At 29.9% G+C, this 14,547-nt stretch overlaps 1 protein-coding gene across 2 annotated transcripts; it reads right to left on the bottom strand.

The window, feature by feature from the left end:
• Positions 1–206: 206 nt before the first annotated feature.
• On the bottom strand, positions 207–13,461 carry LOC106050944 (adrenodoxin-like protein 2, mitochondrial). Of its 2 annotated transcripts, none has more exons than XM_013206036.2 (5): positions 13,287–13,461; positions 8,620–8,786; positions 7,146–7,252; positions 5,284–5,416; positions 207–3,424 (listed from the first exon to the last, which is right to left on the bottom strand). In XM_013206036.2, exons 2-5 carry the CDS (start codon positions 8,772–8,774, stop codon positions 3,334–3,336), a joined length of 486 nt encoding a protein of 161 aa, XP_013061490.1. In that variant the 5' UTR covers positions 8,775–8,786; positions 13,287–13,461; the 3' UTR covers positions 207–3,333. The 2 variants fall into 2 exon arrangements, with proteins under 2 accessions (XP_013061490.1, XP_013061489.1); XM_013206035.2 differs by lacking the exon at positions 7,146–7,252 and adding an exon at positions 6,102–6,214 and having other exon boundaries at positions 13,287–13,456.
• Positions 13,462–14,547: the final 1,086 nt, after the last annotated feature.

Raw genomic sequence — 14,547 nt, forward strand, 5'->3', positions numbered from 1 at the left:
GCAGGCTTCCCGTAGAGAAGTCAACTTGAGCTTGCCTGATAGCCACCTGCTCCTCCAGATTTCACATCGAGACTTCGGTAAAGGGAAGTCATCCTGTTGACAATGGTCACTCACCATACAACCCCAGATACTTTGAATTGACATATTTCTAGTGCTAGGCCACTCTTTTACCAACCCAAAGTGACTAACAATAACAAAAGCTGAACTATTGTGAGCATTTCTTTTATTATGCATTCATCTTTTTTTTTCTGTTAAAAATCCGATTAAAATAAATTCTAAAATCTGTTGACACACACTAAATACATTCACCAAATCACACACAACATTCGCTTCCTATCTAGCAACCTACTTCTGGGCAGTCACAAATGAACAAAAGTTAATTCATCAATCCAGCAATTATAGTTGACAACCATTGTATAGGCCTTTCATTGACCAAGTTGCTACAGTAGTATTCTATTCTCATTGAAATCTGTGAGAGTGGACATTACTACTTTAAAAAAACAACAACTGGGAAATGTATGTAGCTTACCCATATACATATATTATGTCTATTTCTCTGATGCTGGTAAACATTGATTTCATTATCTGCATCTATTTTAAACATTTCAAATATGAATAAAAGTTGTGTTGTTTTTTTTACTGATAAGTCATACAATAAACTTCTTTGGAACAGTTCTTCTAATATATTTATATGTTAGCATGTTAATAGTATGCTAAAAAGATAAAATTAGTCACTAGTTTTCATATTTTAATTGACCTAGTGGAAATTAATAAAATTACCACAGTGTGGTGGCTGAGTGGTAAAGTGCTTGGATTTTGAATCGAGGGGGCTTGCATTCGATCTCGGTGAAGACTAAGATTTTGAATTTCAGGATTTTGAGAAGTAAATGATTATTGTGCTGGCCACATGACACCCTTGTTATCCATTGGCCATATACTTTACATCATCTGCACTACAAGGCTTGAAAGGGTACTTTTTTTTTTTTTACATCTAAAATGATATTGCTTTTATGCAGAAAAAAACATGTAACAGATATTTTTTTTTCTTTTGTGCAGCTTTGCCTTTGCATTGATTTGCACAAACATACATAGATACTGGGTGATAGTATTACAAGAGCAGTATCACTGTAATTGTATAGCAAATAATGTTCTACATGAAAGCACCAAGATAACAAACATCCAATACATTGCAAGTACAACAAGTGCAGCCCACAAAACAGTGGCTAATGTACTGTAGTATGGATGTATGGTAAACATAATTATTTATATAGTACATTACTCAACAATGGAAAAAAAAATATAACAAAATCAACTATATGCATACTTAGCATTTTACAAACATTCCCTTTTCAGTGATATGAGAAAAGGTTTGTCATCGCAGTAAATGTACTTTTTAAGAACATGGCATTTGATCAATAAATGCTATGTAACAGTAAATATTTAAATCATGATGTATTAATTTGTGATATGGGGATTCAGACATGTCATCTATCTTAGTTAAAGTGACACTGAATTCATAATTTGACACTGGCCTTACATTCTGCTGCACAACTATATATTGCATAAGGGCTACTAACCTTGAACTATAAAAATCAATAAGGAAACAAACATTTTAAAGTAAAAATTGGATAACATAAAATTCGTGGGAGAGAATGACATTTGACACAACGTTTTTGTCACATCCTAAATGCAATAGAAATAAGACTTAGTAAACTGCATGATATTTTCTTAAAAATAATTTAATATATTATAATGACATTAACAATTTTTAAAAAATCAGAATCAGAATCATTTTCTATTTAGTAGTAGTTCAAATCTTCTATTTATTAGCATTTCAAATCAGTAATATATCAAATGACGACAAAATGTAACCAATACAATTACTCTTCTAGAACAGGGGTGGGCAAACTATGAAAAACATACAAGCCATGACATGGTACACCATAATGGCGTACCTAAGAAAATGATAGAAACACAATTTTTTTTTTAAATATCATTTTTTTTTCTGGAAATATAAATTAAAACATATTTTTTCTTGCTGAAAAAGACAAATAAATTTCAGTTCAAGGATATATCCAATAAAAAAGAAGCTATCCTGTATTCAAGAAATATTGGATTTTAAAATGTTTAAAAGTTTCCTCCTTGATAAAATGTCAGACTATCTTGTCACAGTAAACTCAGACAAAGAGCTATAAATGTAATTTCAGCATGGTTTTATTGTGACACAAGTTTCACCCAATTATGTACATTTCATTAGGCACAGTGCAATTACATTCTAGAAAATGAATACATAAACGTAAGATGACAAGGATGATGTCAGAAAGAAGACATCTAGTATGCCTGTTACCAATGTTTTTGAGTGAGTTTTAGTTTTACAAATATCTACCAATTCTCTATCTGAACTAATTAGATGTTTGATCTATTTAGATGTTTGTGGTCAAATCAGATATCTGGTATTGAAATATTTTTTAATAATTACACAAAGTTATTTTCCTTTTCAGTAGAGTTCAAGTGACCCATGCATATGAGCTTTACTTTTCACTAACCTCTTTAAAATCTGTTTCAGACTACCCAATATCAGAAAAGTTCCTTTTCTTTTCTTTTGCAGCCTATATCCCTCCCCTATCCAGTCCTACTGGCATGGTACTAAGAATTGAGCTGCTTGCCAAATTTTTTTAGGATACACCTAAAGAGGGACTATTTCCTGAACATCTAATGTTTATTACCAAAATACAGTTTGGACTTTTTTAGTTTATAACATCAAGTTTGAAATATCTTGGCAGTAAGCAATGTCAAAAGAAAGTGGGAAAAAAAGTAGGAAGATAATATTAAGAATGAAAGGCCTTACAATTGTCTAAGAAATTTAGGATGGCAGAAAATAGAGGAATGGAGGGAACTAGTTGGTTGATCATATGTGGTGCCCCAACTGATTCAGAAACATGGATTACTGGCATGAAAATTGGTTTTAAAAATGAAGAGGCAAAGTACTAAAACATTAAGGGTGTTTAAATTCTTTGACTTATTAAAATATTAAAAGAATTTCAAAGAGAATAAAATTGTTTCAATAATAGCTACCCATAAAAATGGTTTATATACTTAGACAAAAGGATTTGAATATCTTATTGTGGCAAACAGCAATACTAAGGGACTGCCAACCCCTGTTACAGAATATCAACATAATCATTGAATAAAATCTTAAGTTAACAAGAATGTGCATATTATTTAGTCTAGTTCTATACAAGTACAGCCTGATAATTATTCTTTCTGGAGAATTTCTTAATTTAGTCTTTGAATCTTTCTGGAACTAGTGAACCTCATGGGAAATCAAACACATCATTTCCTTGCATCTGAAACTCCTTTCGGCACTGTTATCTCAAGGCCATCCATATCTTTTGTTACTATGACTTGACAACCTAACCGTGACCTGATAAATGGTACATAAAAGTGAAAACATTTATTTATTCAAATTACTTTTTGTACATATAATTTAGCTGAAAGCTAAGCGAACTGTTGCCAAATTTTTAAATAATTTTGTTTTAAGTACAGGTATATGCTAAATAAATTAAATTGGCAATACTTGCCTCCCACCCCCCAACCTAAAAAAAAAAGGTAATTGATTGTGAAGCACCACTAAGCAGAGACCACACCACAGCATCTTTTTTTTTCTTCTGATGCATAAAAAGTGTGAATCAACAACTGAAAACCCCACAGAGGAAATGGACTTGAAATAAGACTATTATTAAATGGTGATTCCAGAGCCTTGAATGCGTTCAAGCCAAATATGCAGCAGATTGTAAAAAAAAAATTATCAAGCTTCTAAACAGACTTCAAGTTTGATATATTTATATATATAGATGAGACTTAGGGAATGGTGAGTATGGAGATCCACATATTATTGTTAATTAAGGGGCAGAAAATAATAAAATGAGTGTTATAACTTAAAATATCACCATAAAGTTCTCAAACAAAATTATTGATGCAGAAATAAATTTGCAACATATGTTAAATTATCCAGACATATGTATAACACAAATGGAATCACTGTACTGACTAAAATGCACATGATATTGATTAAGCCTACCTAAACAACACATCTCAAAGAGATTAATTGGCTTCCAAAATAAGTTTACAACAGCTGATGTACATTTATACCATCTTAATGTAATCTTAGCTTCTATTCTATGCACAGGCCATGTCTCTGAAATGAACTCTGATTGGCTTCTGGGCAGGCAGGACTGCTCCTAACATCATGCCCATGCGTGAAACTCTGCTGTTCAACATAGTGCATCATGGCTCTCATATAGATTTAGTGACTTTGCAGATGTTACCTCGCAGCTCCGAGAACTTGTGCAAGAGATGCATTACCGTCTCCACTGATTCTTCACAGTGTTAGAAACATGCATCAAGATTTGGTCAGAACCAGGCAAAATAAGCACATATGGGGCAGTGTCCCATTTTGCACAGCACAATTGTTGATTGTTTTAGCCTCCACCAGAAATCTCCATGGTCCAGACAACGCAAATGCTACCTGACAACCCTGGCCCTGTCAGATCCATCCCAGGATTTCAACCACTTCTCATGTACCCACTCTCTGATCATAGTACTAGCCTGCTTAAACATACTTGGGGCCATGAAAGAAGGCATGGCCAACACTCCTACATGAGCTAAAGCAAAAGAGCATCATTGTCCCTCATGTCAAAGTGCTAGGGGGCTCACTGCATGTACCAATAAACCCACAGATGTTAAACTGTGGGTCAATAGCCTCTTCTAACAAAGGTGGCATTTCCCCTAAGCCACTCATGGCTTGGAGTCAGGAGCATGAATTGTTGGCCATGTCTCTAGAAAATGTTTGACTCCAGCATTGCCAAAAAGGCTTGTCTTTGACTAAGAGAAATAGAAAGTACCACATGATAGCCAATGAAAATGATTCAAGGACAAATCACCATTATGATTATTATTACCAAACTGGCAAAAGCGAACAGTGTGTTCAGTTTAGGATATAAAAGCAAAGCAAAAGAGGTTTGAAGTTACTTCATTCCCCCCCCCCCCCCCTTCAAATGTAAGGTTGAAAGGTTGAGAATTTAAATAAAATTCAAAATAAACTGGTTTATTTATTAACTTAGCATTAGATTAATATAAATGTACACTAATTTTTTTTTCCAAATGAAACAAAATATTTTTAAAGAATTCATGATGTTAATATTGTACTAACTCCACTAATAGATTATATTATATATATAAAGAGAAAATCAGCTCAGTATAAAAGCAATAAAACATATTTACGTTTCAGTTAGTCCAAATGCTAAATCTAGCATATCTAGCTCTTCATCTGTGGGCTTATCAGGTAGCTTGTTGAAATCTTCTGGCTTGAAGATTAAATGACATGTTGAGCAGGCCAGGGTTCCTTCACATGCACCTGAGACCAAACAAATCAATATGGGATTAGCCAACCAGGGAATGACTTTTTAAGGGAGACAATAACAGAAGACATAAAAGCCTAAAACTATAAACATTGCTTAATTTTTTTTTTTTATATGTACTGGTATGAACATTAATTCATTAAATGTATTTATTAAACTAGCAAACTTTTAAAATCTTTGTTTACATTTTGGCTAAAACCTATTCATATCAGAGTGAATGTACTATGTTTCCCACACTATATAGAAAGATAGAAATTTCATTATAATAACAGTCACACTATTTCAAAATATCATTGCAGTAAAAAACTAAACATCTTAGTATAACTTCTTTACCACAAGTCTGGAAACTGTAGTGGTTGATGATATTGATACATATGAGAATTATAAACAAAACCTTTATTTAATACTATCTTGTAATAGTGTCTAAAATCAAATTTGTAAAAGTGAATATTTGGTACACAAAATCCTAACTGAAAACTAACATAAATATTTTTATCTCATATTTTCATTATTAAGTTTCTGATAAGAAATACATAAATATAATTTTAGAATTATCGAGTAATTGCAGGTAATCAGGATTTACTAGTAGCTGCAAGTTTCAGGATTTTAGAAAATGCTCCTTACAACCCAGGAAATAAAAAATTCACTCAATTTATTTTTCTCATAAAATGAGCAACTAACCAAATCCATCTATATCCACATTGTTTTCAATTATGATGTCCAATAAATTGTCACCCACTTTAGCCTTGACTTGTTGTTTCTTACCATCCCGCAATAAAAATGTCACATTCACTCTGAAATGAAAGGTCAAATTATGTGCACAGTACTTAAAGATATGCATTGAAAACAACACCAGAAAAAAACAACTATGGCCTCAGAAACACTTATTTATCCTATATAAAGATTGGCCTTTAATATAGATGCCTCATCTGTTGCAATACTGATTATAAGATTAACTATGACATTTCCATACTGCTCTACAGATAGAAAATGTTAATGTTCAGAAATTTTAATGACTTGGTAAAAAGTCTTGAAGTAGATCTGTAGACTCAGAAGGGCCCAAGTTTTAATATTTTTAAATGAAATACTTATCTAATACAAGTAACTGACAAAATTATTGTCTTATCATCAAAATATCCACACCACATATTAGGGATAATATAGTTCTACTTTTTAAAAAAGCTTATATCAATTCACTCTTTCTATCTGTCTGGTAAAAATATGAACATGCTATTTTTCCTACACCCATTCTCAGATCAAGTTGAAACTTTACACAATTATTTTTATTGTACCTAACAAAACATGAATCAACTAAAAAATTAACCAATTGGTCAATTAATTATTGATAATTAATTATTTTGTTTAGTATAAAAAAATGAAAATAAATAAATACATTATTGATATATTTAGTCATAAATAAGGAATTCTTTCCCTGAACGAAGTGTGTGTGTGTTTTTTCTTTTAATAAAAAAAAATTATACTGCTTATTTAAGGGCTAGAAAGAAGAGGGAGATTAGCCTCTTCTATTAACCACTATTGAAGAAACTTGTCACATAACTTGTTAAAAGAACAACATTATTGCATAATTTACGGACACTGGGATATGATGAAGATTTATATTTGTGTGGGAATTAATTTTAAAAGATCAAAAAAAAAAAAAAAAAAAAGATAAACTGAGGCCTTAGAAATTTTCTGCCAGTGGTGTTTTAAGATAAAACTAACTACCTTCCAATTCAACATCATTATTTATTGCAACATTGAGCAGAGTATCTCCCACACAGCCTTTAGTCACTATTCTATCACCATCACGATCAATAAACACAATAGTCACACTGAAATTAATTTTACAGCAGAACTAAATAATACTTTTTTAAACATCTATGTTTTAAATGCTTGTATTACTGTTTCTTAAAATAACCAAAGTTCAAATTTAAAAAATGCAGCCCTTAATTAGTATGGACATCAGGGTATAACATGATGTCTAATAGGCCTAACTAAAATGATATAGATCAATTAAAACTCTTCTAGCATGTTTAGTAATATATATGTGATAACAAGCTTCATGCAGGAGGGGCTCATTAGCCTTAGCTGGCTACAAACTTAGGAGAAGGAAAACTCGGAATTCAAACCACGGCTGCCTTGCAGCTCTATAACCACTAATTCTCCCATCAAGGGGCAATTTAAAAAATATGAATTTTCCCCAGTTATTCTTTAGCATGTCTTTAGAATAACTCAGCAGCACTTTTCTAATTTGATCATTCCAAATTTATTATTTTTGGTGTTGTTTCAATCCAGGTTTTAATGTGAAATACCATTTTTTATTCTAGATAAATAAAATTTCCCTTTGTATATGTGTATAAAAGGGAAGCTCAGAAATTTAAGGACTACAAATGATACATCAAAGAAGAATGTGTGTAATAGAGGAGAGACAAACTATGAAATGCCCCCCCTTCCCAATTATAGTTCATAAATTCAAATAGCCATTAAGCATAATATATATATATATATATATACCTTTGCATTATTCTCCCATAAGACAGTCCAATTAGAGGAATAATGCAAAGGTATATTTTATTCCTGAGGGCTATTTGAATTAATGAACTATAATTGCGAAGAAGCCATTTTGATATACATGTGCCATTTCATAGAAGGATGAAAGGGAAAAGGAAAAAAAAAAAAAAAAAAAAGTATAGCTTTAAAACGTCATTACCAAATTTTTCAATGAAGCCAAGCACATGAATCAGTAAGTATAAAAATATTTGTTTAAAAAATCTAAGTATTGATTCAATTAAGTATGTGTGTTGGGATGATGCTAAGAATGTATTTTAAAAGATTAGTGAAACTGCTTTTAATCTAAAAATTGAGCATATATAGATACATGTCAATGATTACAAAACTTCCATGCATATCATTCAGGTGTAAGCCATATCAATTTTCAATATAATTTATAATATCAAGGGATATATGTTGGGTAAGAAAAAAGTTACAAGGTCAAGTGAGACTATACTACTCAAGTTGTCTGTTTCATGTTTTTATGAAAAGACAAGAAAATTAGTAAGTATATATATACATAAAACCTTTCATTTCATAAAAATTTTATAAAATGGAAAATTTTTTAAAGTTCAAAATAAAAAAACAATATATTGAGTATAGCTGAAATAAAAAAGTAAAGATAAGTACCGGGTATTGATAAACTTACAATTGTTTCTGTGGTTTAGGTACAGAGGAACAAAAGCGTTTTTCTTGGACAACTGAAGTAGCCCGTAATCTTGACCATGATTGTATTGAGGGGGCTGGTGTTCTTTGAGTCAGTGTTCTTGAAACTAGAATAGACAGCAGTCTTTGGGAATTCATCCTTGATATTTGCTAGCAGATATATTTTAAAAACAAATAAGCAGACACAAAAATAAAGTTGGGCATATTACCAAATGTTTCTTACAATAATTAATTAAATAAATCTAGCTATAATGATGGAAATGAAGCATCATACTAATTTTCACTCACTATTTTGGATAAGGACCATTATGGATATATATATATATACAATGTGGCTGGTTGTGTGGTATGCACTCCGGACAACCATCTTCAAACCTTCCCACGGCCATCCTATCTAGGAGGTTTGGGCTAGGATGTAATAGTTTATTTCCAAAACTTACACATGTTATTTTTTCATTGAATTAGCAATCACACTCTAATTCAAGAGAATATATTAAAGTCAGGCTGTTAATCTTAATACAGGTCTGTCAGTTAGTTATACTAACATTATACCAGTGTTTCTGTAGTTAAGTTTATATTTTGATTATCACTGTGATTTCTACTTTATTTCAATAATGGAGTTAACTTTGTTATTCTGTAATTTGAGTTTACAAAGAATTTCTTTTAACATTTAATCTCAAAAAGTTTTAGCATGCAGATAATGCATAACTTCCATAAACTTGCATGTTTTCTTATATTTATGAAATACAGACATTAAATCAAAAATGAAGAAGTCCTACACCTGTTCCTGGGTCTATCTAGTCATGCATGTTAATCAATGACTTAAATTCTGCCAAAGTTGTTTGATTAGGAGACTAATAATACACATGGTCATAGGTACATACACTTTCAAACGAGTATGTATTATAGAGCAAGACAATAAGTGAGACAGTTTAATCTGAAAGCACAGGAAGTTATTTTAATATCCTTTTACTTTCATTCAATTGTTTCTAGATTAAAAAAGAATTTTCTAGGTTTTTAAGATATTTGCAACAATTATTGTATACCCTTTTTAAAAAAAAAGAGTACTAGATAGATTACCGTATTTTTCGTGCATATTCCCTGCCTATGGCGCCTATGCCTATAAGCCCGCACATTCATACACCCCCCACTTGATAGTATTACTATTACTACAAGATTCTAAATCTTGATCTAATTATATTCTAATTTTAAATACTAGAATGTAGATCTAGTATTCTATCTATTAGATAATCTATTAGGTAATACTAAAGAATCTAGATATATTATCTAGGTATATGTGAAAAAAAAACAGAAAAGTGGAAGCAGCAAATGACCTAAAATTTGAGAAATTTTTTGTGTTAGTTTAAAAACAGGTTGAAAAATATCACTTTTTTTTGTTTTCACCAATACAGAAGCCAGAATAGAATACCGCCAAGGTTTATTTTTTTCCCCTTTTAGATATCATGCCTGGCCATAAATCTACCAAGTTTTATTGCAATCTTACACACATGTGGTTTACAAAGTTGGAAATTGGGCCCTATGGGAATTAACAGTTTTGGGGATAGTCTATAGAGAAAAATTTTGATTACCAAAAAAAACAACATGTCAGGCCTAATGTTCTGCATTTATTTAAATAGTTTTTTGTGTTTTTAATTACACTCGTAAGAGTCTAAATATGCATTTTCAAAATAATTATTTCAGAACTATTTTGATTACAATTTTTAAGATTTTGTCAAGTTGGATAACTCTTGCCCCTGTATAATTGCTTACTTAAGCCTCAAAGTTTCAACATCTTTTTAAAACTATTCAGCTTTAAATCTGGTTTATTCATTTTTTTTTTTCGTTCTGAAACTGTTTATCTCACTAGAAGTGTTTAAACTATTAATAAATAAAAATTTTACTACAGAAAAAAAAAATTTAATAATAACCTCGCAATGAGTAAAGATTTTTTTTAATATAGGGCATATCATAAGCAATATTTTAATTATGATTTATTCTTTTACTCTCTAAAAAAAACAACTATATAATGAAATATTATTTTTACTATAGGATAAAAATTAGCGAAATAGTAAACATTTTAGTTCCATATCCAGAAAAAATTGTCAGCATTATATATAATTATAATAATATATTATAGGTTAAGTGACACTGCATTTAAAAAATTATTTTTTTAACAGTTGGATCTAGCTGTAATTAATATATCATTGGAAAGCTCAGAATAAATGTTATAATAATCAATTATTACAAAAAAATTCTCAAACAAAAAAAATTACTGAAAAGAAAGAAATGTCATACTAAGTAAGTTAAAAAAAAAACAAAAAAATTTAAACACAAAAGAAATTAAAAAAAACATTTAAGATACTTAGATTTATTAACATATCTTAAGTTTTATTTTGATATATCATTTTTAACTGTAAGATAAAAGTTTGTGAAATTATACACGCTTTTATTCCGTTTTCTGAAAATCTCATTCAATAGCACTAGGGAAGAAGGAGCATTTGTACTAATTTGTCCTAGCATATGGAACAAGGAATGTGCCCTTATCCTTGTGTCTTTCTGAGTATTTTATTAGATTTTGTTTTTGTATTTGAAGATTATAGTTCAGATTTTTATGTAAAATTGCTACTTTACTTTTGAGTCTTCTATCCTGAAGGCTTTCCAGATTTAGTGATTTTACTAAAGGTGTTACTCTAGTCAAATGTGAATATTCGTTTGTTATGAATCTCACTGCTCTTTTTTGTGTCTGTTTCATTTTCTTAATGTTTCCCAAACAGAGGATGCATATTCTATTATTGGCCTAACCGTTAAATAACATTTTAGTTTTATTATTGTTCTTATTTGATTTATAGTCTAAATTTATTTTAATAAACCCTAATGCTTTGTTTTTTTATAGTTTCATCAATATGGGGATTCCATGAAAGTTTTTCATTTATTATTACACCTATGTATTTTGCGTTTTACTGGTTTACCATGAATAAGATAAGTGGAATTAATTTGTTTTAGTTTTTTTTTTGTTATTCTTAATAACTGACATTTTTTGTGGGTGGAAAGACATGTTCCAATTTAATTCCCATTTCTGTAATTCATCTAATTCTCTTTGTAAAATATCTGTATCCTGTGTTGTTTTTATTTTTCTATTTTTGTCAAAAGCTTTGGAAAAATCTAGTAAGATAACATCTATTTGCTCACTGTTATCTAAACCTTTGAAAAATCATCAATTAGTCCTATTATAGTGTTTTACATGATCTATACCGGTATTTCCTAAAGCCATGTTGGTATGGAGTAAGGACATTATGTTTGTCTTTAAGTAGTTTATGAAGTTGTTACATATTATGTGTTCTAGGATTTTGCATATAATGATGCTGGTTAGTGATACTGGTCTGTTTCGTGGGTCAGATTTTTCTCCTTTTTTAAATAGGGGGGTGACATTAGCTTCATTCCAGTCCCTTGGTACTCTGCCCTGGTTAAGAGATGACTGTTCGTTTTGAACACTGGTGCTAGCTAAATGCTTCTAAAGTTCTTTGAGTAATCTAGCTGGAATACCATCAGGTCCAGATGCTTTTTATTTGGTTTAATGTTCGCTGATAGTTTTTTTTTATTTTAATGTTAATTTTTGTTATGTGAAAATGCGACAAAAAAAATTCATATCTTATGAATGGATGGACTTGTAGACTCTAGTATTAAATTATATATAATTGGAAACTTCAGGAACAGTCACAGTGCTATCTAAACTATTAGAAAGTCTTCTATTTCTATCATATTCTATGATAATATAGTATCTAGACTATACTATATGAAGTAACCATTAATTAAGTAACAGTATTTGATAAGACATCATAAGATTAAGTATATATATACTATAATATAGTAATATGACAGAATATGATGATATATTAATTAATTAATTAATTTTTAAAATATTTTATATAATATTGAAATGTTTTAAATATAGACATCTAGAATGTAGATTATCATTCATCTATCTATTAATTATTATTATTTAATTTAGACTTTAGACATAGATACTAAGATAGATCTAGAACTGGTAACTGGATATATCTACTTATCTGTCTATATATCTAGATATATAAGAATATAATTTATATAGAATAGATTAATTTAGTCATAGAGATCTAAATTCTAATTAATAAATAATAATTATTTTATTTTTAACTTGACAGTGAATAACAATAACTTGAATAACACTGCAATCACTGCACTGTAACTCAGTAACTGTATCAGTAAACTAAATTCAGTACTTTTACTTTTAACTTTTAGTATCAAATTAAAAATAATTAATCAATCATAATCAATGTGACTGTCGAATTCCGAATATGACTGAGTAACACTTAGTGACTTACTAACACTAACAGTAAAAAGTTACAATGACAATGCGAATGTTACAATTATAATAACTCAATATATAGAATATACTATATTGACTATATAGATGTAGATCTAGATCTAGACCTAGATGATCTAGATGTAGATTCTTAGGATTCTAGAATCTAGATTAGAATCTAGATCTAGATCTATATCTATAGTAAACTATAGTACTATACTATAGTATAGATAGTAAAGATAGTTGTTAATAGCATAAATAATTATTATTTTATTAATCCCAACGAATAACGAATGAGAGAGACTAACTTTATCCTAAAATTGGCCTTCCAAGTGACTGTCTAGATCTAATCTATAGGTATAGATTTTGTTTCAAGATCTATAGAGTTAGAGAATCTAGAACTATGACTATGGATAGACTTAGTCATGAAATAATAATATATGGACATGGAACTACTACTGAAGACATGGAAGAGCAAAGGCGAAAAAATAAACACAGAACTTTATATAATAAAACCCCAAAATATTTTTTTTTTTTTTACGTTTGGGCAGTTAGTCTAACAACTACACATGAATATTGAATAAATGTACAGCTGATATTTTTATTAAAATCTAGATCTAAATAATAATCGTAAAATTGCTTATCGATACAATCAAATCATTAAATAAGAACAATCTGATATAAACTTTGTCACATGTAAATTATGAGTGAGTCTGGTGTGAATTGTTCACTTTCAGTGACTTTGGTTTCTTATAGTTATAATGTTTTTTGTTATCTTATCTTATCTTATATAATACAGACGTTACTTCAAAAAAGAAGATGATTACGTCCTACGCGTCATGCATTTAGTCATGCATATTAACCAATGACTTAAATTCTGCCAAGTCACTGGTTTTCCTGGCTAGCTCAGGCAACCCATTCCATGCTCTAATAGCACTAGGGAAGAAGGAGTATTTGTACAAATTTGTCCTAGCATATGGGACGAGGAATGTGCCTTTATCTTTGTGTCTTTCAGAGTATTTTATTAAATTTTGTTTTTGTATTTGAAGATTATGGTTCAGTGTTTTATGTATTATTGCTACTTTACTTTTGAGCCTTCTGTCCTGAAGGCTTTCTAAATTTAGTGATTTTACTAAAGATGTTACTCTAGTCAAATGTGAATATTCGTTTGTTATGAATCGCACTGCTCTATTTTGTGTCTGTTCTAGTTTCTTAATGTTTTCTTGAGTTGAGGGGTCCCAAACAGAGGATGCATATTCTATTATTGGCCTAACCATGGTTAAATAACATTTTAGTTTTATGTTTGGTGTAATGCACAAATTGTAAGACAAATTTCCATACGGACAATACAGATTATTATTATTATTATTATTATTATCATTATTATTATTATTATTATTATTATTAAGTAAATCATAAATAAATATAAAAAGAAACACCCTGAAAATGAATATTGCAAAAGTGGCGGTTTATTGTCTATTAATACGAAAAACGTTCTGACATAGTTCCGACACAAACTGGAAATGATAATTTATTTATTTCAAAGAAAAAAACAGATATAAAAATAGA

This window comes from Biomphalaria glabrata, chromosome 6 (genome assembly GCF_947242115.1).
Source record: "Biomphalaria glabrata chromosome 6, xgBioGlab47.1, whole genome shotgun sequence".
Classification (NCBI taxonomy): domain Eukaryota; kingdom Metazoa; phylum Mollusca; class Gastropoda; family Planorbidae; genus Biomphalaria; species Biomphalaria glabrata.